The sequence below is a fragment of the Paramacrobiotus metropolitanus genome, unplaced genomic scaffold, assembly GCF_019649055.1.
Source record: "Paramacrobiotus metropolitanus isolate TYO unplaced genomic scaffold, Prichtersi_v1.0 Parri_scaffold0000059, whole genome shotgun sequence".
Taxonomy (NCBI): Eukaryota; Metazoa; Tardigrada; class Eutardigrada; order Parachela; family Macrobiotidae; genus Paramacrobiotus; species Paramacrobiotus metropolitanus.
In genome coordinates, this window is record NW_026570279.1 from 514,300 (window position 1) to 538,251 (window position 23,952).

General features: G+C 43.8%; 1 protein-coding gene across 1 annotated transcript in view; it reads right to left on the reverse strand.

The window, feature by feature from the left end:
* LOC129593104 (uncharacterized) overlaps positions 1-22,339 on the reverse strand; it is a 36,349-nt gene extending 14,010 nt beyond the window's left edge. Inside the window, exons 1-2 of the mRNA XM_055489294.1 lie at positions 22,229-22,339; positions 21,945-22,160 (exon numbers count right to left, since the gene is read on the reverse strand). Coding sequence (XP_055345269.1) covers positions 21,945-22,160; positions 22,229-22,339 — 327 coding nt within the window. The remainder of the gene's footprint in view (positions 1-21,944; positions 22,161-22,228) is intronic.
* Positions 22,340-23,952: the final 1,613 nt, after the last annotated feature.

Genomic DNA, 23,952 nt, shown 5'->3' on the forward strand with positions numbered 1-23,952 from the left:
CCACTGTCCTTTATATCCGTATGCAAAATTGTAGCATGCTGCTCCGCCACTATATCCAGTAAAGTGGTTTCCGCTGCAAGCTTTCTTTCTCTTGCTTTTGCGTTCCCAATTTGCCGACGATTGTTTGGAATGGTAAAAATGTTGCTGGTTTTCGCTGCCGCAGTTGCCTGTATTGTAGCAAGCATATCGATGTCGTTCTGACTGGGATTCGTGCTCACTTGCTCTTTGACAAGCGCGCCCGTTAATGTTGCGCTTGTCTGATACTGACCACCTCGTTCACCGCGTTTGCTTGGCTTGACGGCAAAATCATACGGTTCAATTGATTTGAAATTGCGTGCCCAGCGATATTCAATTGCCGCGATGCGCATATTTGTACCCGCGGTTTTGAGGTATATTCGTTTCACAAAGTCCGCACAATCTTCATTCCGGTAAGTGTATATTTTCGTTCGGCTTGAAATGGATATACCATTTTGCCACCAGCGGCATCCCGATTCCCCACGAAGCGTTTTGTGGGTGTCCATTTCTCTCATGACCACAAAGAATACGCCATTTCCTCTGAAACCATGCGGAACTCCGTAATTAAGGCTCAGCCTGAAGTCAGTGGCGTCTTCGTGCAGTAGATTTTCACAAAAATCAACACGTTGAGCAACGGAATCCGGAACTTCGTAATATTTCCAACACTCGAACCTAATAGTATATTTGCAAAAGTATTAGTACGCGTACACACTGCGTGTGCTTATGAAGTTGTACAACAAGAACAGGAGAAGACTCGGGCACCACCTTTCACCTTGAAAGTTTCCCGACACCACGTTTCACCACCACTTGGCAGCCGACGCCAGTATCTAAATATGTCTGATTTTAAAGCGGAAACCACCGAAATCTTGCTATGGGAAACGCGCACACCACTGCTGGCTTCAGACACCACCACTTGCAAATTTCTCAGTTTAATGCTACTGCAGTGTAGGCGAAAAAAAACACCGCACCGTCTTCTCGAGGTTTTTACGCGCAACTTTCGAGCTTCGGTTTCCAATGTGTGAGCAGAACCTTTAAAAAACGTGCTCATACTAATGCAATAAGCAGAAGAACGGGTGCGACTAGAATTGGGGGCACTTGTTCTGCTACTTTAACAGGGCGGTGGTATGGCTTCAGAATGCGCTTGATCTCAAACGATGCTGCTACTAATTCGCTTTTAGTTTCCCGGAAAAAAAGCTTCCGAGATCGTTTTCGTTAAGCAGATCGTATCCATATGTGAAGTCTCTGGTCACTGCATAAATGCATGTACAGAACAGTACACGCTTGTCTTGTAATTTCTTACGTAGAGGTACAGACAGAACATCGCAAAGTTTGCGTTGTGGAAATTTCCATTAGACTTCGTCGTGAATCTGTATATTTTGCTGTATTGCTTCGTCAGAAAATTACCGAGCAAGCTAGTGCATAATAATATTATACATTTGGAAGTTAGTACACTGAAAATTCATGTACATGGACTGACTGCACAACCGTACAATATGTATAGCACAACACTATTACTTATTTGAACTCTAAAGGGGTGTCTGGGGACAAACGGTCTGCTAATAAAATCGGTGGTGTGTCAAAAATGGTGGCCCGAAGCAGAACGTGGTGTCAAAGTGGTGTTGAGAGCCTAAATCGTGGTGAAAGGTTGTTCCGGAAGACTTTGGTGGTGAAATAGTGTCCGGTGCATTCTTCATAGCTTATCTGATCACTTCGCAGCCAACGTGGCACACAATTTAACGCTTTATCTATATTATTATGCTATTACAAGAAAGGGGTTTGGGTTCGCCTCCGCGTTTCTTTCTAGTCTGCGGACCCTATGGTCGCTGTCAACAATTTAAAAAGGCCGTGCATCAGGAGGCTCCCGGACAAATTCAGTGCGGAAGCAATTACTGTAGCCGCCCGCACAAGTTGCCCCACAGAGTGAGGTATACGGATGTTTGGCCTCACAATGCTCGCTGTTCAGCGCAGTGTGTGCAGGGAGAAGGCAGCGGCCGGATCTGCCAATGGAGCAACTTGTGCGGGCGGCTACAGTAGTTCTTATTTTAATTTTGGACATTTTACTTTTTAAGAAGTTAAACTTATTAGAATTTTACGGTTGCCAGAACCTGCTTCGCACAGTGTTACTGTGCATTTCGTACGCATTTTTGCCTTAAAAGTGCCTTTTAAGTACTGTAATCTATTCCACTGGAGACAGTTACCATTACGGTAGCAGGTTTTAGATTTCGGCCAATTAAATTTCGGCAAAATGTAAAATTAAGTGGCCTGAGAGGCTAAACCGCCACTCCGACCACTGGAAACTGGAAAGTAATGAAGGTCGGCTGCGTTTATGGAATTCCTTTCAGGGGACGCTCTCTTAATCGCCATTAAGTTTTGCAAGCGCAGTTTCTCTTGATAACTTAAACAAAAGATTCCACTCAGCAGTTATCTCAGACTGCAAATTGGCGCTAAGTAAATTTAAAATAACGAATCTGTAAACTTTTCTCACCGCTTTGCTTCCGTTGTCAGAGTATGGAATATTAATAAATCGTCACTGGTTAGCCTTCTAGCCACTGTTACTGAAGCAAAGAGATGTCATTGTGGTTGCATGCACGGGTAAGCACGGGCGTTGGGTGCCTGCACGGGTGACCTTTCCGGGTCCGCACGGGTAATGGACAGGAGTTCGCCACGGATTTCGGCTATGTGCACGAAATTTCACATATGCAGTTAAATGTTTTCGAATTGTGGATTCTGAATTACATTTTCACTGCCTTTTTTCATAGATCTTTCACTTTCAGCCGCCTTCTGGACATAATGTAATCTGTGGCCTGCAACACCCGAGGTATGCAGTATATACACTTTTTCTTCTCGACCGGCTTTTGCCAACAGTGCCGGTAATATCGTGGTGTCAACTGCGAGAATTCAGATAACATCCACCTCTTTTGCCCTGATCTAATTTCATAAGATGGTCAACAGAAGCTTCGTTTGCACCGACACATTCGAACTCACTAATCCGGTTCAAAAATAATTTCTACAAATATTTTGTACTCTTTGCAAGGACTTTAGCTATATGTACACACAGCCAAAACCCGTTTTAGACCCCCGTTCACACAGCCAAACCTCGTGAAAAAACCCGTGCACGCAGCCAGATACTTATTACAACTTTAACGGGAAAGAATAAACTGATAGATAATGCTGATTTCGGTTGTTTTTCTAATTCCTGATTGTGCATTGTTGGCTGTAGTGATATGAAATGCGACTGTTATGTCGCGATAAGAACATCAATAAAAATATTGCAGGTACCGTATTTATTGCTATGACTGTACGAGTATAATGCCGTTACGGCCTTGTTGTAAATTACTCGTATCACGTTACTATTAATTTTCGATTTGATCACACTTGATTGTCAGAAAATTCGGAAGCAAACATTCCGATAGATTTCAGGACACTGTTTCTTAACCTTAACTGTTTTGAACCTGGTCATGAAAGGCAATTTAGCAACCACCTTGCTAAAACGAACAGTTTAATCGGCCTTTTTAGCTGCAGTATGGAGGGAGTGTAAAATAACAAAATAATCAACTAAACAAATGCTTAGAGTGTATGGTAAATCATCTACCACACGTGTCTCAGAATTTTCGGCGTTACATTAGAAATAATGTTTCTTGATAGGTACTATAAGGAATCTTACTTTCGCGGTTTTGGGGAATTAGCATCGTCGACAATCTCAACTGAGACGCCACGGTCTTCACGCGTCATTCCGCTATCATCCAGAATACTTCGCGATCTATCAACACAAGGCACTTCAAACAGTTTCCTCAAAACATCTTGGTAATAACTAATAAATTTCGTTAATTTGACGCATATGTTCAGCAAATTGGAAGCATCAAAATAATTTCTTTCAGTAGCAAAAAAAACTGCCTTCGAGCCGCGTTTCGGCGCACTAAATCCTTGACACTCAGGTAATACAGTAGTTTCCAAATAATTAACCGATTATTAATTGTGTTTTTCTGAGTATATTATATATTTTCTGAGTCAAGAAATGACCCCGGGAAGTCTATTCCGGCGAAGTTATTCTACTATCATAATGCGTTTCTTTCATGTTCTCATTACCTTTGCGGTGGGTTTTAAACCTTTCAATAAAGTTCAAAGCCTTTCACGGATTAGCACTGAACGCACACAAGACATAAATACTAACATTGTAATAATAAATATTAACATTGTAATAATATTCGCATGCACATGAGAACAACTGAATGTTCCCTAGTCCGGTGACAGTAGTGACCGGGCGTACACCGGAAAGTTGGCCGTCTACGCATCCAGTAAATATTTTAACCTTGCCCACGCGCCCTAATGTTTAACTGGTGTTGCCTTTATTCTTCATGGCTTAGAAAAAGAAGGCTGCAGCATACCTTTTACGGGGAGATATTATCTCAGTTGCATCGCTCCTCGACGGCGATAACGATCGACGACGACCACGTGCATGAAGTCTGCTTCAAGCACGCCATGTTTATGCACGACGATCAACATTAAAACATTGTTATTTTAAACGCATCCGACTTCGAAAAAGACGCTTCAAGTATGGCGTATGTTGATCTTTTGCACAGTTAGTATGCTGGCATCCTTTGAAAGTGAGAAGGCGGTACGTACTCTTTAACTGGTGATCTCAGAACACTAGCATCGCTGTCCGAAGGATTTAAAGAACCATCAGGGGTCTGGCGAAAGGAGCCGGAACGTTGGCGCCTACAAGCAGCCGGAAGAGAATCAGTCCCAATGATTCAGTGCTATCACATAGTAAACGGTCATACTTTTTTTGCAAATCTGGCGATTCCAAGCAGTAGTCCGTTTCTCGTGGAAGCTCATCTACGTGACGGCGCTTATCATGGGTGCTGCGTGGTTTGCTACGAGTGAAATACATTTTGAGTTTGACATATTGTGCACAGAATAGTCAGTACAGATAGCACAGCACGTCATTTTAAAATTTAAACCACGCATCGTCGCTTAAAATAATACTTGCAGTCTGAACACGCATGCTGCTAGATGTTCTACGTAAAGTTTGCGATGCCCGACAGGTGAAGCCAGCGGGAGATCTAAAAGTGGTGCCACTTCATCATACGGCTACAGTACGTAACAAACACGTTTTCATCCGCACAATGGTAATGTCGCCGGCCGCTGATTTTATTGACTTCCTGTAATGTTTCATTTCAGTACGGTACTTCAAGATGTTGAACGTTCCGGCTCTATTTGAAAATCGGCTACACATTTCGGCTTTCGCCTTTTTCCTATCTGATTTACTGGCAAACGTGCGCCTAGAACATGCCGTACATACGGCCAAAACACAACTAGCAAACACAGTCACACACACTTTTGTGTGGGTGTGTTAGCTACTGCTTGTGTGCTTCAACGACGCAATGACTTCCATGTGCCTCAAACATCATGTTAAAGATACCGCCTGAAGGAGAGGTCCTTCAGAAATCCGCCGCTGTTTAATTCGAGCGGGAAGTTTATTCCCAAATTTTGAATTAGTGTAGATTACTATGGAATGATAGAACAGTAGGGGCTTACACGTCCAAACCCACACCCATTAACGTGATCAAATGCGTCTGATGTAGCGCATAACTGACGTAGCGGCGATTCATGCTTCCGGCAATGTAGTCGCAGTTATTCCTTTTTGAGGCACATCGATGGCATCATACACCATCTGCTGACCTTCACAACTCACAAGCACATCTCTTGGCGATCCGACCTTTACAAGCCACTGCTCTACTTCAAAATACTACAACCGCTCTTTCCACCTCGGCACACCACATATTGGTCAAGCCCCTTTGAAACTATTAGATTAGTGAGCCGCGTACAAAAACTTTCAAAACTTTCAAGCTTACAATTGGCAGCACAAAGCGCCCCCCCCCGCCAAAAATTAACCTTTCAATGCATTTACTGAATCGTAAATCTAAAAGGTTTCATGTACAAAGTGCTCATATACGAATTTTTTTGTCTGCAACGTTTCTTGTTCAATTGATCTTACTTCCGTTTTGTTATTCTGGAGACTTCAAAGACTTTGAATTAGCACTAAAAGTAATTTGAAGGCCGTATGAGTAGTCATTCCGAAAATCTAAAAACGCGGTGTTTTGCATAATTCATAATTACCAGTAAGTGAATTACGCGGTTTATCGTCTTCGCACTAAATGTAGCACTTTAGTTGCGATGCTGCCACGTGATAAGATGACATATTGATCCTCAATTTAAATATCCCTGCTATATCGTAAATAGTTAATGGTTACAGTGCGATTGATGCGAATCAAACGTCTGTCCTTGCCACTCACTTCACTCTCGGGGTGGTTCTGTCATACTGTCGTCCGAATCATTTCCGCCTAAGCGGAGGCCGTATTCCCCCACTCCCAGTCCATACCTTCAAAACACAGAAACTGTTTACTCGAAACACGTGTGTAATGAAAATGGCCCGGTACATGGTACCCAATTGGTATACATGTACAAAAACTTTCACTTTCGCGCACTCCCAAATACCATTTTGCTTTGTTTGATTACATTTCGTAGCCAGATGATTTGTATACGTAGGTGTGAAACCGTTTGTGCGCGCAACATCCCGTACAGGAGTTATGGCTGTAAGAAAATTCCAAAAAGTTTAAATCCATTCAGGTGTACCAAAAGTCTCGGTATCAACCGATCTTGTCCAAATTTTGCATGCAAACGCACTTATGCATGAAAATCGTTTTTACACCAAACCACGTTCTAGAATTTTTCTCGAACTTTAAAAATCAATGATTTTTCAAATTTTTGAAATTTACTTTATAATTTTAAAAATATGATGTAACTTTATTTTTCTAAAAACGATCTTCATACTTACGTGTTTTTATGTGCAAAATTTTAAAAAAATCGGCTTTGGACGAGACTTTTTTTACAAAGGATGAATTTAACTTTTTGGAATTTTCTTTGAGCCATAGCTCCCGAACCGTATGCGCATAAACGGGTTCCACGATTTTGTGTGCAATTCATCTGGTTACAGAATGTCTTAAAACAAACCAGAGAAGTGATTGGAAGTGCGCGGCAGTGAAAGTTTTTGTGCACGCATACGAACTTGGTACCACGTACTGGGCCACTTCCCATAAAATTTTATAAAACGTAAGCTTTGCTCGCCTATTAGAGCAGAAAATAATTCGTAGATCACTATTTTCGTTATAACTTTCAGTTATAGACTTTGCGTCAATTCAAAACACGTTCAGTAATTAAAACGCCTTGCTACCATTTTTGCGCTTTTATAACATCTTCGTCAACCTTTGCGCAAAATGAACGTCTTCAAAGCTGCGCACCGGAATTTTGCACAATCAAAAATGTGACTGCAGTTTCATGTAAAACTACAAAAAGGAAGAAATCACAACTGCTCCGGGTTGTACAGTTAAGTTGTACGAAATTGCTAGAGCCATCTTACAGATCTGATGTATTGTGTGTTGCTATGATGCAACTTACCACCCACTGCTCGTTGACGGTGCCCAGTCACTATTCGCATCAAATGCACTAGCTCCACCGTAGTCTCCGAATATGTCTTCCCGTGACAAATCAGCACCACGAAATCCATCGTTTTCAGTTGTTTCCGTAAACATGTATTCTTCCTGCTACATACAGACCAGGAACATTCGCTAACGACATGTGCTGAACAATGCAAAAAAGATTGATAAAGATTAATCACGCATTCTCGTCCCGGGAAAGAGACTCGTCAATACAGAGGTAAAAATCTTAAAAAAAAACCTTTACCGCATCCGCAGGAGAATCCATTTTCCGCGGAGTAATCGTACACGCAGTTAGCTGGCCAAAACATAAGAAAGGTGAAGAAAATTCGTGTAAAGCAAGGACGTGCTCGTGGCGTAAACACACATAAACAAACAATATACAAACAAGTCGTAAGCTAATTCCCAGGATGGAAAAGCTTTTGATAACAGCACTGGCTTCATTCGTTCTCTGCGCCTACTCTGTCTAGTGATCTGTCTGCCGCTTAGGCTCTTGCAAGACAGTGCGCGTGTGCCTTCGTCTACCAGCTGTCGGTCGCTTTGATAAAAAAAGGCCGCTTAGCGGCATCTGTAACTCACTGTATACATCAGCCGCTGCTTTGAAGTTTCCATTTTGTGGTTTCATTTGTTCTAAAGTCTGTAGCGCAAACTTAAACCGCAGAATCTATTCGATTGTTTTCCCTCATCTAATTCTGTTTACAGTTTTATTTTATTGTATGAGCCAGGGAATGATCTACATTTAATTCGGCTATAAATAGTTTCGGTACAGTAAGCACACGTGGCGCTGTTTGCACACTGGGGAGTTTCCGTTTGATGGTTTTAGTCGTTTTGTATGCGTTGTTTCTGCAATCGTCTCGTAGTGACTCGTACAATACCTATTTCACGTATATCAACTATGAAGATTCTAGAAGTGTGAACGGGAAATCACGACGCTTGCATTATGACAATAATCCTATAAGCAACAGTGCGATGGATGCCAGGCTTCTGATGAGCCGAGTTCTTAATTTTGTTGGTCCGACACCCAGTAGGAGGAGACCGGTGAACCCAGGTCCAAAACGCCATATGGGTTTACTTAAACAGTTAAGGTCTCATGTTCTATTTAGTCCAAAGAGACTCCAAGTGAAACTTGCGTAGTTTAACATATGAAATCCAAGCCCAAGTAATCAATTCTGATCCAATTCCAAGTAATCCAGGTCCAAGTTTGAGTAATCCAAGTTTGAGTAATCCGACTCCAAGTTTTAGTAATCCAAGTCCATGTTTGAGTAATCCGACTCGAATCCAAGTCCAAGTTTGAGTAATCCAAGTCCAAGTTTGAGTAATCCGACTCCGAATCCAAGTCCGAGCTTCAGCGCGGGCCTATTGAAACCTTACAGTGTTTTTGCTATGTACAGTAATAAAATGAAAAATCTGGATATAAACCCGAAAGAGTAGCGGATATAATCTCTTCGTTTTCGGTTTCATCCGTTGATCCTAAAACCAGGTGAGCAGCAAGAGTTGGAACAGAAATGTCTCTGTTTGCGATGGAGCACGTATCGGATACTGTAGCTTTGTCGATACACTGGGTCGGAAACCAATTACGCATCTAAAACTGGTCTTTTACGCAGTACATAACAAAGGCATTATTTCCGTCAATATAGGTAGTAAAACTGCATACGCGAGCTTAATACAAAACAAACTGGGTTATCACAACGGAACACTGTTCCAGTGCTAGCTGGGAAATTGCGAAAGATTTTCCTTTATCTCACACGCTGCCTTCCAATGTCAAACGTCCACGCAAATTAATACTAAGATAACAGAGTCTGTTCATTTCACAACACCGAGAACCTCACAGGACATTTATTGTCACAAGTTCAAGCAACATTGCTGACTGAAGATTCAGCCGGAAATGCAGATCGCACTTAATTCCACTAACTCCACCATACCACAGTTTTCGCCACATTCTGTTCTTTCCACTGCGTATCTTTGCATCCGCTTGGCGACCGCCGCATTCTCACTCCTAGTCCTCCAGATTCCCTGAACATCGGCATGGTAATCGATTAGCATCAAGACCCGCGTACGTTAACCGTTTCACCGTTTATCTACTGTTTTTACACATCGCCAACACGTCCTACCTCGCCGGAGCTTCGCCATTTATTTACTACGACATTGAGATAGTGAATCTATGCGAAACCTTATGCCTGTTTTTCAATTATATGTACCACTGGGTTGTGGGCGTGTTTCCAATGTTCTATCACATGTAGATAGCGTTGAATCGGATTTGGAAGTTTCAGTTTCCCTACCATTATCGCATCCATCACACGGTTTATACCACAAAAATCGCCGCAAAAATTTGTTTGGGGCCGGTTTTTTATCTGCATCTGCTGAAAGTGCCCCTGATGTTGAACTTTAGATTTAAACTGTTTCTGTCCAAGAAAGATTTCCCAACATTCTGCGCTAAACCGCTGTCCTCATTTTCACCAAGGCCGACAACAGCATCCACCGATTAACCCCGCTTTTTTTCGTCGGTGTTTTTGTCTGTCTGATTAGAGCTCGCTTCCACAAGAAGGAAAAGGTCAACATAGGGCATATTCATCCTATAACAATTAAAGCGCAGCCGGTGAGTGCGGTTGCTGAGCCATCAGCTGCACAAGCACCTTAGCCGAAACTTCCATCGAGAAACCTAGTTCGTCCATTTTGGATTCTCACACTGACCACGTTTAGCGTCGCTATCTGCTGGCTGTCGATGGATGTCCTGGCTTTTCTTGTTTGGTTCCCCGCAAAAAATGGTCGACCGCAATGCTAATGGCCACTCAGTATTGTCAAATGTTATACAATGCAGATTATCTTTGATCCTTTGATGTAGATTATCAGTCTGAGAAAGAACCAGTCTGACCGCCGATTTGGGATATGATGAGATATTTTAAATGTTTTTCGAATATGAATAACGTTTTCTAATTCTGTGCATAATAGTTTTCCGAATGAACCCGTTCAGCACAGTACAACATTGATTTTCGAAAAAAATGACCTAAGTAAATTATGCCAGGTGGTTTACGTCGGTTCTGCTTACGTGCCTAGTTGGCGAGCGAAAGGTAACAATAAACCTTTGTCCGCTTAGCCTTGCCCTTAAATTATATAGCGCGACTCGTATTTAGAATTATTTGGAATATTCAATACGAAAACAACATCGATGATAATCACTTCTGGTAGCCTTGTACAACTGTAACCGGTAAATCTATAATAATGACTGAGTGGTTGAACTCCATCCTTGTACCGGGTAGTCTTATTATTTTAAGAAAACAAGAAAACTGCAGATAATAGCAGCGCTGTGAGAATGTTTCTGGCTGCGTGTGATCTTATAAAGCAGAAGGAACATTATTGTTTGACGTGATTCTGCTAGCGGGTGCTTGCTCGCTTTACTATGACAGTATTTAATTTTATATACGTGGTAAGTTGTAACCAATATAGGCCTATTAAGAACAAATCTGGAGTTGTCCTGAAATTACATATAGGTATCTGACCGTTTCCAAAAGCCGTGTAAACCACTTCGCAATCAAATTTGCTTGGCATCATGTGATGTTTCTGCCTTCCGGTGATCTTTCAAGTATGTATGTTTCCTCGCGATGGGTGCTATCCAGCCTATCCGTCGTCGTTTGGGGCTTTTCCGGACCTCCTGAGCATCCGGATGTTACAGTTACCTGTGATACGTAAATAATTTGTAGGATACAAGGAAACAACATTGCGATTTTTGATACATCCCGTGGGCTTGCAGTGATCCACCAGAGAAGTTGAACGCACGGAAATGCCTCTTCTCGGGCAAACAAATTAGTGCAACGAGCCGACAACGCGAAAACTCATTTACGTGGAAGATTGCTAACCTTTAGCTCCGTTTGTAGGAGAGACAAATTACTTCCGCCGCGGCAGTAGATAAACTGCATCTTGTAGCCGTACACGATCTGAGCTAAGAACGTGCCAACGTATGGCTTATCTGATTGCGTAATTTTCCAGTGTGCACTGAAAAGATTGATGCGGATGTAATCTAATACTGCCCAGCAGCCGCGTTCTGCTGACTTCTTGCGATCAGGATGATAGCGGGCCATGGCTTACTCAAGCAGTTAATAAAGTGTAGGTCAAGGTGTTGACCTCGGGTTCACGTATACCGAGCAAAAAGCCATCAATCTTCAGTTATCAAAATGTAAATTAGCCTCAACAGCACTGCCTCCTATTGTATTCTATGCACTTCATTCTAAAGTAGAAGTAGTGTTAATCGGTTGAGACAAAATACCTATTTCGCCATGACGCCCAGCAACAACGTCACAAACTTAACCCAAACGTCACGGCCGCCATATTCTGCAGTTTTCACTCCGCTCTTGAGCGTGCGCTTGGCCATCGCTGTCTCCTCTTTTATCCTAAACGTCGGCATGGTTATCACATTCGCTGTTAAACCATACTATATCAACAGTTTCAACGTCTATCTGCTGTTTCTGTATATCACCAACACGATCTATCTCGCCGGAGCGTCACCCTTTATCTACTACAGCGAAATCTATGACACTGAAATCGTCACCTTCGGTGAACCATTATGTCTGTTCTTCAATTACTTCCACTGGATTATTAGTCTGATTCCCGTGTTTTGTCACACGTCCATTGCGGTGAATCGCTTGTGGGCGTTCCAGTTTCCGCACCATTATCGGATCCATCATACTACAAAGGTCGCTCTGTTGATTTGCTTGGTGCCAGTTGTATATGTCCACGTTCTAAAAGTGCCGCTGTTGTTGGTTTTTAAGTTCATGGCTTACCAGTCAAAAAGCGACGCGTCCATATTCTGTGGTCAACCACTCAGTCCGGGTTTGTTCACTTTTACCAAGGTAGACAGCTGCATCAATCGCTTCGCACCTTTGTTTGTTATTATCGTTGCCTATATTTTCCTGATTCTCAACCGGTTTCATCAGAAACGAACTATCAATAATGGAGTGTTACATGACTCGCTCATAGCCAAGGATCATCCCGTTGAGACTGTAACGAAACAGACCCGCACGAAATCCCCTACCAACAAAATCGTGCGACCCTTTTGGATTTTAACGTTAACGACGATTAGTGTCAGTGTCTGTTGGCTGCCATTAGATGTGATGGCGTTTTATCAATGGTTTGCCGACAAAAAAGCATCCCTGGAAATCTTTACCGCTGCGCAATATTGTCACATGCTGTACACCCTACAAATCCTGTTCGATCCCTTGATGTGGATAATCAGTTTAAAGAGAACCAAGAATTAACTGGATGAATAAGTATCTGTTATTACGGCGTGCTGCCGTGTTGCACGGATTTTTCTCAAAACAAAGCAATGTCTTAAAGCTTGAAGTGATTAGCATGCGGCGCCACGCGCCATGCAGAAATAACTGCAAAAGTAATGCTGAATCATTTAAATTTTTTTGATTGAATTTCAACGATTTTTAAGCAAAATGCCCTTATCATTTCAACAAAGCAACCAGATCTTCAGCGACGAGGTTCGAAAACTCACTTTCTCCAACACCAGAGTCAGGTGGACATTGTTGAAGATGCATGCTGGTGCCGAAAATGTGGGGATATATCATTTCTTAAATGCATTTCGATTATTTGTGTAAAACTGGGAATACCGTCAGCACATGCTTTTACTGAAATAGTTACTGCCAAGGAAAGGACTGTTCCTGTAAGAGGCAGTATGAGTTAGAAAGCCAGAAGGCTAGAATTTCTGCTACCGGTGAACGTACCGGTTAACGCTATCCTCATTGTGACACCATGATCTGACAAGAAGCTAAAAACGAAAGCAAAAGCAGACCGCTCAGTTTGTGTTTTATGGGTCTCGTAGGTCCTAAGATCAAGGAATCAACAAACACAATAATAATCAGTCAATGTACCCTTTGCAGCAGCGACGGTCCAACCAAAACTTTCGGTTCATCCATTTTGGTTTTTCACTTTGACCACAACGTTATCCTGGTGAATCCTGATATAGATTCACAAGGATAATGTTTAGGATGTAAACACAGAAAGGCGTAAAATGTACGCGGTCAACGCGAGGAAATTGGGGAGAACGCGAGGAAATTGGGGAGAACGCCGCATATGATAAAAGTCAGTATAAGTATCTACCCCAATAATTAATAGTAAGTACTGGGGTAGATACTACGTAGAATCATGTTTTAAAAAACTCCAGCGTATTTCTTTTGTATACAAAATGTTTTTAGTTTTTGGTAACAAAATTCGTAATGGACTATTAGTAAGCCTAAAGGAATTACGGAAATTATTAACGCCTGCAGATAACGATGATTAGCGCCGTTACGTGTTGGCTGCCAATGTATGTCGTTGCTTTTTATCGGTGGTTTTCCGGCAGGAATGGCTCACACCTCATGTTTCTGGTTGCGCAATACAGACTGTCAGATGCTGTACAGGGTGCAGCTTTTTTCGATCCTCTGATGTGGATTTTCAGTTGGAGAAAGAATTAGACAGCAAATTATAAAGGTTCCTATTTTTATTTTAAAGAATCTCCAGTTTGATAAACAAAACCCTTAAACACGTGATGATTGTACTGGGGTCAACGTTTCGTGTGTGCCGTCCAGTGTAGGCTTGTTTTCATTTACGGTAATACATACCTACATTATGGTTTGTGCCATAATGGGTAAAGGGGTAAACAGGGCCGTTGGCTTCATGCACGGGGAACCTTTTTGGGTCGCACGGGTGCTGGCTGCGTGCACGGATTTTTACATCTACATTTGAATATTTTGGGTTTTTTACTTTGCTAAGTTATTTTTTCGAACTCGAAGCCTTCTTTCACACATTGCTCAACATTTGTTGATTTTTCAGACGCAGTTGTGTCAAATTTCGTGCTATACCCCAAATATAATCGAGATAATTATTATAAGTAGTACGACTTCGCTCGTGGATTGTACTGTACGGCTCAGTACTTTGATCACCCACGTATCATGATTTTCCAATAGCACTAAGATTTCAAAAAGTTAGTTTCCATCCCTTTTATGTATTCAACTTTTTTTCTCTTTGTTTGAGACACAATATATGCAACGATAATCACCATTCTAATCACCATTACATCTTGTAAGCAAATATTGAACGGCTTAGAAGCAGCCCAAATAGACATAATCCCTTTTCTGATGTCGTGAACGGTCAGATCCATGATAAAAATGTAAATTTCACGAAAAAATAAACCTGCGCGGGTTTCACAGTCACACAAATGCAAAATCCGCAATTCAAACAACTCACTCGCATATTTTGTGCTTTTAAAATTAGGTTAAACAACGTAAACGATTAGAATACTGAAACCTAGCGGTGAACCCGTTCAGTTATTCAATATCACTTCAAAACACCACAGCAAAAATTAAAATGCAAGTTATAAACTTGCAGCACACGGTATCAGATACAGTAACAGGATAAGTAACATGCCGCATGGTCTGGTGATCAGTGTACTGACCGTACAGTAGGTTTGAACAATCTACGAGCGAAGTCGTAGTAATTACAGAAATTTTTGTTCTCCGATTTGCGGGTTTAGGCTTTTGTCTACCTGCCAGTGGCACAAGGGAACGGGGCGATGTTAATGGCCTCGAATGTAACACGTATCGTTTCCGGTTCAAATGTTGCAGTTCTTTGTTCAGCTCCGCGTCTAATGTTATAAATATGTTTCGTAAATCGACCGTCTGGAGTGAACGTGTGGCGGTTTTACAAATTACACACACGGAAGTTATTCATCTTTATGATGAACCTAACAAAAGGTTAGATGTAGGGAGTTAATTGGATTTCGGCCAAGTCCTTCAAGTTCCAGGGCAGATTTATTTCCGTTTGTAATCCTTTTGATTACGTTGATTCAAGTATCAAGAATAAGATTACCAAGAATTACGAGACTATGTACTCCATTGTTTAATCTGAGCGGTAGCTGGCACTTACCACCAGAATAAGAAAAATTGCAAAAAGCACGGTTACGACTACTTCGCGACAAGCGAACGCAGACTTACCGTTTGCTTGTAAACAGTTTAATTACAAGCCCGGTGACCATTTTCTGACATACTGTAAGGTTGCAACAGCACATTTTAAACGAGAATTACGCAAGGAATTAATCACCGCGCTTGTGCACACTACACAGTTCCCCGAGTAAACTAGATCCATGAGATCAGTATACGAAATTCACAGCTACATGCAAAAAGCATTTCGTTCCAGCACCTTCAAAAACCAGTCATTAAAAACCTTAATGCCAACACTTCTAACCATATGTACATAATATATAACTCTGCCATCCGTGTGCCAAATACGCACTGAAATTTTTAACAGCAGTCTGTCGACCGTGCGTGCTTTATGTACTAAAGGAGCACAATGTGGACCTCAAACGTACCCATGCCGAATTAAAATGTTATTAAATATTTTCAGTCAAAAGAAATGAAGATCTGACCGATTCTAAAATTAAAACACTCCATCCAGCCGTACAGTCGTTGACAGCTTTTTCAGTTTATTTTAAGTTTTTGGTGTTTTCTGTATCGTAGGCACACTTAATCGGTCGTGAATTTCTACACATCAAATTATAAGACTGCATTACTCTAAACTTTCATGACAATAAACCCGTTTTAGAACAGAGTTTTTGTACAATGTTATGCATATAACAGTATCCGAAATTGCCCCGGTCGATGAAGTTTTTGGTTTTTTAGTTAGTTTCCTGTTTTCTCTCGTAAGGAAGCGATGCACCCAATGCAATAGTGACACTTACTCATAACTGAAATTTTAAGGAAAATCGCCCAGTAAACGGTGTCAAAATGGTGAGTACACTAAAACTTTCCGAACATCCTTTTTTGTAGTACTTTATGCCATTTTGAAGCTAAATGATGTGTATACGTTGAGCTGACAACCGTTTACGCGCGCAACATCCGCTTGCCGAGTTTAGACGCATTGTTGTGTGCCGAAAGTCTGGTTACAGTATTACCTGATCTTCTTGAAACTTTGCTGTAAAAAACACATGGCCATCAAGTCGAAAGTGAGCCAGTTCCAGGTTCATAGTCACTTTCTCATAATTTTGAATTTCTGCAATTTCATCTTATAATCGGAATAAAATGCTATGAATCTAATTGTCAATCAGTACAGGAATGGATCGTTCGGATACACCCAATATCGGCAACGCGAGTCCGCGACCTTGTCGCTAATTCTACTCTCGAAACATTTTGCTACGTTTCACCGTTCGTTAGCATGCCCTTGCTCATTGCTGTCATTCCATTACTTCTAAAGCTCTGTAAAAATGCTAGTTTTGCTTGTTTCGTTCTAATTCTTACTAATCTTCTCGAAATTCTACAGCTGCGCTCTTGCAGTGCTCGTGCAAGCCGGCATCTGCTTGGGATTTTCTGAAACCTTGAGCGTCCGTGTGATGTAACTAACTTTGCACGTATTGGCAAAAGAGTGGCGGAAATAAAACTCCTAATTCTCGGTACAGTCCACTGATCCTGTAGTAACGTGACCAAACGGGAGCAACAACGGAAGCACAGCGGTTGTTACGTTGCTCAATTTGTTCGTAGCATCCGCAGAGCGTACAGAAGCGGCAACAAGATCAATCATGCTTTGTTTCTAAATCCACCCTCCTGCGCAGTTCATCAAAAAGACAATTAATTCCGCCAACATGGCCTGCAGAACGGCATATCAGATACAACCCCGAGCTTCCGGTTACTGTACATTTTAAGCACGGTATTAGGAACCGCAGACGTTGTAACACTTTTTCAGTGTTGCTGGAGTGAAAGTTAAAAATCATAAGCCAAACTTCAACGTATGTCTCTTTCATAATATCGAGAACTTTCCGCATCAGCTATCTTCCCAACATCCAAAACCGAGTCTACCTAGTACCTACCTTCTGCCTACTTGTACTACATAAACCAGGCAAAAAAGGATTAATTTGAGGCACAGCCGCCCAGCTTCTAAATAGGCTAAGGCTATTTAGCCCCAGTACTGCCTAATGGGGGCGGAGCAGCTGGTTGGCTATTTTGCCCCAGTCTGGGGTTGGATAACCTATTGGCTATTTTACCCCAGTTCATCCTTTCGGCTATTTTGCCCCATACCAGATTGGTTCATTTGGTTGCCAAAAACAAGAGGCTTTAAAGTGTGTTGGCTAGAGGTAAAAGTGTTCACACAAAAAACTCATTCTAGGTAACGCAATTTTATTTGCAAAATTTAAGTTTTTGCTGAAAGCTAATAGAGGAGGTGAAACTCTAAAAATTTCCGCAACGTCACCATGTTTTGTGAGTTTTTGTGGACATCGTCTATATCCGGCATCTTCGCTGTGTTGCTGACGATATTCGCTACAATGCGGCAAGGGTGTCATCCAGATGGTATTCTGTTCCCGTCTTTTGCTGTCGGAGAGGCCCTGAATGCTTGCATCGAAATCTCGTTTGTCGGAAGTTTCCACTGTGATGGATCCTGGAGAAAGGACGGCAGGGGTTGGTTTTGGTTCTTCTACCTGGATTCCATGGGAACTGCCTCATTGTCTTTAATTATTGTTGGCTTAAAGAGAATGCTTCAACGGCGCTGGATTTGGTGAGGAACGGTAATAGTTAAGTTGCGTTTTGCTATGGCCTTCAGATTAACGGCAAAATTAACAATAATTTTAACCTTCGGTAATCTGTGTTTGATGACGGTTTTAGAGCAGGATTTATAGGCAAAGTAAAAATGACCACTACGCTTTCCCTTAATCTCCACTTGAGCAATTATCGACACATCAAAGAATTCAAATTTGAGTATTCTTGAATCCGCATTAAAAAGTTACACCATAAACATGCAAATAGGAAAACATAACGATGCATATAAGTATTTGTAAATTGTTTTGTGCAACTGCCCGCGTGTGGTGGAGCAGAGCTGTAAAAGCTAAATAAATGTCAGCTAAATATCACCGGGAACAAATTTTTAACAAATTTTACATCAAATTAAATAATCCTGCTCAATAAACACCTTTAGAACCTGTCTGAACGCAGCAATATACAGCAGAGCCACTGGACTACGGCTGATACCGAGGATGAAATTTCTGAAAAGATGTGACCCGTATGAGATAAGTACTTGTTTGACTGGCAAAAATGTCCCCCCATTCTCCCCGGACATTTGTTCTCCCTGCCACCATCGCCAAAACAGTAACCCTTCAGCCAGAATGATGACATGGGGGACCTACCATAGAAAGCTGATTTTTAGGTCAACCTTTACCTATGAAAAACCGCCACCAGCGTTACCAATGAAAAACAACTGTGATAAATGGTGACCCAATGAACATTACTGCTACATTACAACAATTCTCTTGTTAACCAACATGGGACATTATTGCCGGAACGAATTTAGTGGTGTCCGGCATGGAGGACATTATTGCCGGAACGAATTCATAGTTGTCCGGCATGGGGGACATTAATTCCGAAACGAATTCATAGTTATCCGGCATAGGGGACATTAATGCCGGAGTGAATTCATAGTTGTCCGGTATGGGGACACTAATGCCAGAGATCTGCATTTCGTTGCTGGTGTCCCTTCGTCGGCCCTGTTCAGGATGTGGGCCGCTACTGAAGCGCACTCTGGTTGCCGCGTGTAGTGCTGCTTCTGGCAATGGTTCCGGTATGGTTCTGACGTTGGTCAGGCCCAAGTCGTACTTTGGCCATATGTTGGCGGTTACGCCAGGATGTTGGGCCAATTTCTTTCTAAGTTTTGTTATGTCACTGAAGAGGTTCGAGCACATCCGTTGGAGTGCTTCGGAGTTCCCATGTGGTATTCTCTGTAGTCCCAAAATAGGGCTAGATGTTTGTTTTCTCATAGTGCTCCCTCTTCTTAGAGATTGTCCAGTTCTTGGACGAATGGTCCATATTGTTCGGCTATCTGCGCCCACGTTAGTGGTGCACCTGTTTCTTCTAGCCATCCATTTACTAGGGCAAGGAGTTGGTCACCGCGGTATTCAAGGACATTTCTCACTCCGTGAACCATGTTTTGTATCGCTGGACCAGTTTCCCCTTGAGTTCTCTGTCAGGCATCGGCCGTTAACCCGGTGCCTCTGGTATCGGGATAGTGTGTACTATCCCGTTATTTGGCTTGAGTATGCCTGCGCAAAATTGTTCGAAGAAGCGCTCAATTGCATTATAGACGCGCAGTTCCCAAATGATTCTCTCAACGGTATCCAGGCATTCTCAGCAGGTAGAAGCAGGAGTTGTCCGGTGATCAAGCCGGTTGAATCTCACTTCATCATCGGGTCCCGGTGCCTCTGGTATCGGGATAGACTTTACCGCGTCCCAAGCGATATCTCTGTTTGGCTTGAGGATAAAACTGAACTTGGAGTGGAGATAGGCAAAACCAAGTAGAACCTGCACGTCCGTTAACGTTGGTTGGACGAAGAACGTGTGCTGGCTCTTATATCCCTGCAGAGTCACCGGTACGGTGCAGCAGTGAGAGACCACAAAGGCGGTCTGCCCGCCAACACCAAGGATTTTGCTGTTCCGCCACAATGGCTCCGTTTTGATGCCATTGGTTGTGCAGAACTGCTGGCTAATGAGGTAGGTTTCCGCTCTAGTTTTCAACATAGCGAGCGTGTGGACTGGTCCGATTTGGACTTTGTGTGTCCATGCTTTGACGGTTTTCGGTTAAGTTGGTCTCGTCGAGACCAACTGTCACTTCCCGCATCACCGGTAAAATGGGGATTAGCGACGCTAGTCCCGGTCCTTGCGGAGCTCTAGTTGGACTAAGCTTCCAGACTTTAATGTTTCCGGTTCCCGTAGGGTCGTAAATATATTTTTAGGGTTTCAGAAAGAAATTTACGCCTCAAGAGGTTCGGCTCTTCACTTTTGTGGTGGGTCGACCTCACTGTTCATGCTTCCTACGGACCATCCTTCCGATGCGCAGTCGGAGGATGTTTCTGACTCCGATCTAGGATACGTCAAGTTTGGTGTGCGACGTCTCGCGTTCCCACGTTATCGGTTGGCCTTAGGGTTAAATGGGGCTCCTAAAATCGATTAGGTCGCCGAATGGACGACTGTCCGTCTGGGCTCACTTCTTGAGCCTGATGGTTCAGGCGCGACTTCAACACGTCCTGGCATGACCGCACTTCTTGGGTCATGTGGCTTCGTCACCGGTTGGGTGCTAAAATAAGATCCGCCGGCGGGCCGTTGGGCGGCCGGTTTGGGCTCCATTGCGCTTAGTGACTGTACAGGAGGGTTAGGTATATCCGGCAGTTTTACTTCCGGTTATAGGTTAGGTGGGTTGCCGTTGCTCCCTGATTTTAGGCGTTTCCCGCAGTTGGGCTGGCCCGGGTAGAGCCCCCGCCGTTGTTGTTTGGCTTCAACTGCTGATCGGTCAATGGCGGAAAGGCGGTGCTTTCGTTGGCGGGTGTTTGTAATCCCCGCGCTCCATACCGTTCTGCGCCGCTTTGTCGTTTCCGCCACCGTTCCCATTTCCTGAGTCGGTGGACTGCCTTCGGCTACCATTCCCCCGTTGCCGCGTTGTGGTCGGGGTTGTTTGGGTGGCACAAAGCCGAAACGGTTGGGATTTAGTGCCCCTGTCGGGAATCCCTTCTGGTATCACTCCGCCAATCAAGGTACCATATGCAATTAGGAATGTCCATGTAATCTCTATTGCCGTTGCCGCATCCTTAAGTTTTGTGATTTCCCCAGAGACAGTAGTTGCAAGTTATGGTTCCGTCTCTGGTCCACCGTTCGAACATGTGCTCGATCCGAGCGATGTACATGACCTCTTGTTTGCGGGCCTCTTTGGAGTTTGCTGCTTGGGGTTTGCCGCTCTGGCCTGCGCTGCCTCCTTGGCCAAGTCGTCCGGAGCCACTATCGCCGCCGTCACGCTTCCAGCTGAGCTGGCGTCTTGGTCTCCGGAATATCCGCCTCTTTGTCCTCCACCGCCACCGTTGCCCTGGCTACAGCCAAAATTGCCCTAGTTCTGGGCCTGGCCTTAGCCACCACCACCACCGTTAGGCAGTGTGGATCCGCGTTGTGGGGATCCCAACTTCAGAGCCGCGATAGCGGCATATGTAGCTTCAACTTGGGCTTGGGTTGGTGTTAGCGTCTGTGGAGGATAGTAAGCCGGTGATGTTGGCTGTTCTGGCGTTAGTGCGGCCGTCCGGATGGCCGGTATCCTTGGCCCGCCTTGCAGCCGTATTCAGGTTTACCTACCATAAACTGCTAAATATAGTCCCGAAATTCTGTCGGCGACTTCGGCAGCCGGATGTCCAGGGCACGGTGCAGTTTTGGCTCAGTCATATTGGTCTTCAGGAAATGAAGAGTCATGGTGTCGACTAAGTTGGTGCGTGCCTGGAGTTAGGATTGCGTCATAGTATTGCTCTGGCGTTTCGAAACCGTGCCAGGAGGTACGGTGGGAGATATCTTTAAGAGCATTGGCCTGTTGGTTCTCGTCGTCGTATCGAGCGGCAAACTTCAGAGGCCACTCGTCGACTGTTCAGCCGTCGCCTTCTTCACGCTTTACCTGGCCAGTGTACCATTCCTTGACCGGTTTGGACAAGGATGCGAAGATGCGGCTCATGAAGTCCGGGTCCGGCTTGATAAAGTCGGACGACTGCTTGCAGATCCTTCTGATCTGGGGAATCCACCCTTTCACGGCTGTCTTGTCGCCGTCGAAGGTCGGCTGGGTGGTCCGGGCAAAAGCCTTTGCATTAGCCTTCGCATACGAGTCAGCCAACATCTACATGTGTACCAAATCATGAACTGGCGCACTGGCCCTGGCGACGGTGCAGGCGTTATCTGCTGTACCATAACTTGTGGCGGTTGCTGCAGTGCCTGTGGCGCTGCGCCCGGCTGATGCCCCTGCTGAGGGTTCAACAACAATTGAGGCGGGTATTGGATGGCTCCGTTGGACGCCATCCACCCGCATGCTCCATTTGGCAGCTGAAGCAACACGAGCGCATTCTGGCCCTGGTTTGGCTGAGCTGCCGGTCCGGGTAGCGTCGCCGCCGTTGGCGGTGAGGCGGGTGGGTTGGGCACATTCTGGCCTGGCTATGGTTGGGCTTGGCCCGTTGGGGCTGCCGCTAGGATAGGAGGACCAATTAAGCTGGGTTGGCCTATGGATTGGCTGTTGCACTGTTGGTGTGTTACTTTGGCCTCCTGTTTGTTACTGTGTGGCTGATGGCCCTGACATTGGGCTCAGCGGGTTGGTCCGGTTTGAGTCCGTGCCGCTTGCTGGGGCCTGACCTGAGACCAGATGTGGGCTCAGGTTAAGGTTCATTGAACCGTTTGGTCCAGTAGTCCTCCTTGTTGGGTCATTTGAACGAGAGTTTGATGATTCTCATACAGCAGGTGATATCCGTTGCGCAAGCGGTTAATCTCGTCCTGCAGCTTGGACATGTCGTCGTTAAGGCGATCGTTTTCTGTCTGAAGGCGGTCAGCCTCAGAGTCAGTTTCGTCGATGATGATTCGACTTCCGGCCAGCCGAGCAAACAGTTTGTTTGTCTGTTGAGAAAATATACCGCATTTTATGGCATTCTTTTAACATTTTCTGATTATTTTGTAAATGATTTGCTGCGACTTTAAAACAACCGTTATGCAATTTATTGCCATTACTTGCATCTGAACTTGGAGCTTATTATACGACATTCTCAACGGGAACAGTGCGAGAGAGATGGCTACGAGCAGTTTATAATGTTTTACCGCCGTACTCCCGTTTGGATTTCTATCCGATATCACTGGTGAAGTTAACAACTGAATATTTGCACATGATATTATTTTGTAATTTATTTGCTGCGACTTCAAAACAATCGTTATGCAATTTATTGCCATTTCTTGCATCTGACTTTGGAGTTTATTATGAACTCGGAAGTCAAAACCCTAATAGAAGATAAAGACGAAGCCTACCGCCCTAAGTGTCAGTCACGTGGAACACCGCTATTTTCGACGTTCGCTGAACAATACAAAGTGATAAAGAATGCCGTACGTAAATCTATTGCCGAGGCCAAACTGAAGTATTTCGAAGAGAACAAACTCCAAGGGAAAAAAGTATGGCAGGTGTTAAATAGACTTCTTCGCAAGTCTAAGAAACACACTGCAGAACCACTAGACCCTGAGTCTCAGAACAGACACTTTGTTACACAAGGCCTGCACGGAAACGACCATTCTACCCCTACGACGCCACCTGTGGGCGGTTGTGCTAACGAAGCCTTCTCCAGTTCTGAACCTGTGTCATGGGACGTTGTCTCGTCTATTCTCCGCCAGATTTCTGTCAAAAAAAAGTACCGGACCAAATGGGTTGCCCAGCCGATTGATACCACTGATGGTACCACTAATTTCCGGACCATTAAGAGAAATGGTTAAGCTGCCGCTGGCGCGTGGCATTTATCCGGAGATTTTTAAACAGGCGGATGTGACTGCTCTTCAAAAATCAAACAGCCCAACTACACCAGATGACTTCCGGCCGGTTTTTCTGCTGAGCAATTTGTCAAAGGTGTTTGAAAAGGTTGTGCAGTTGCAGCTGGTAAAGATGG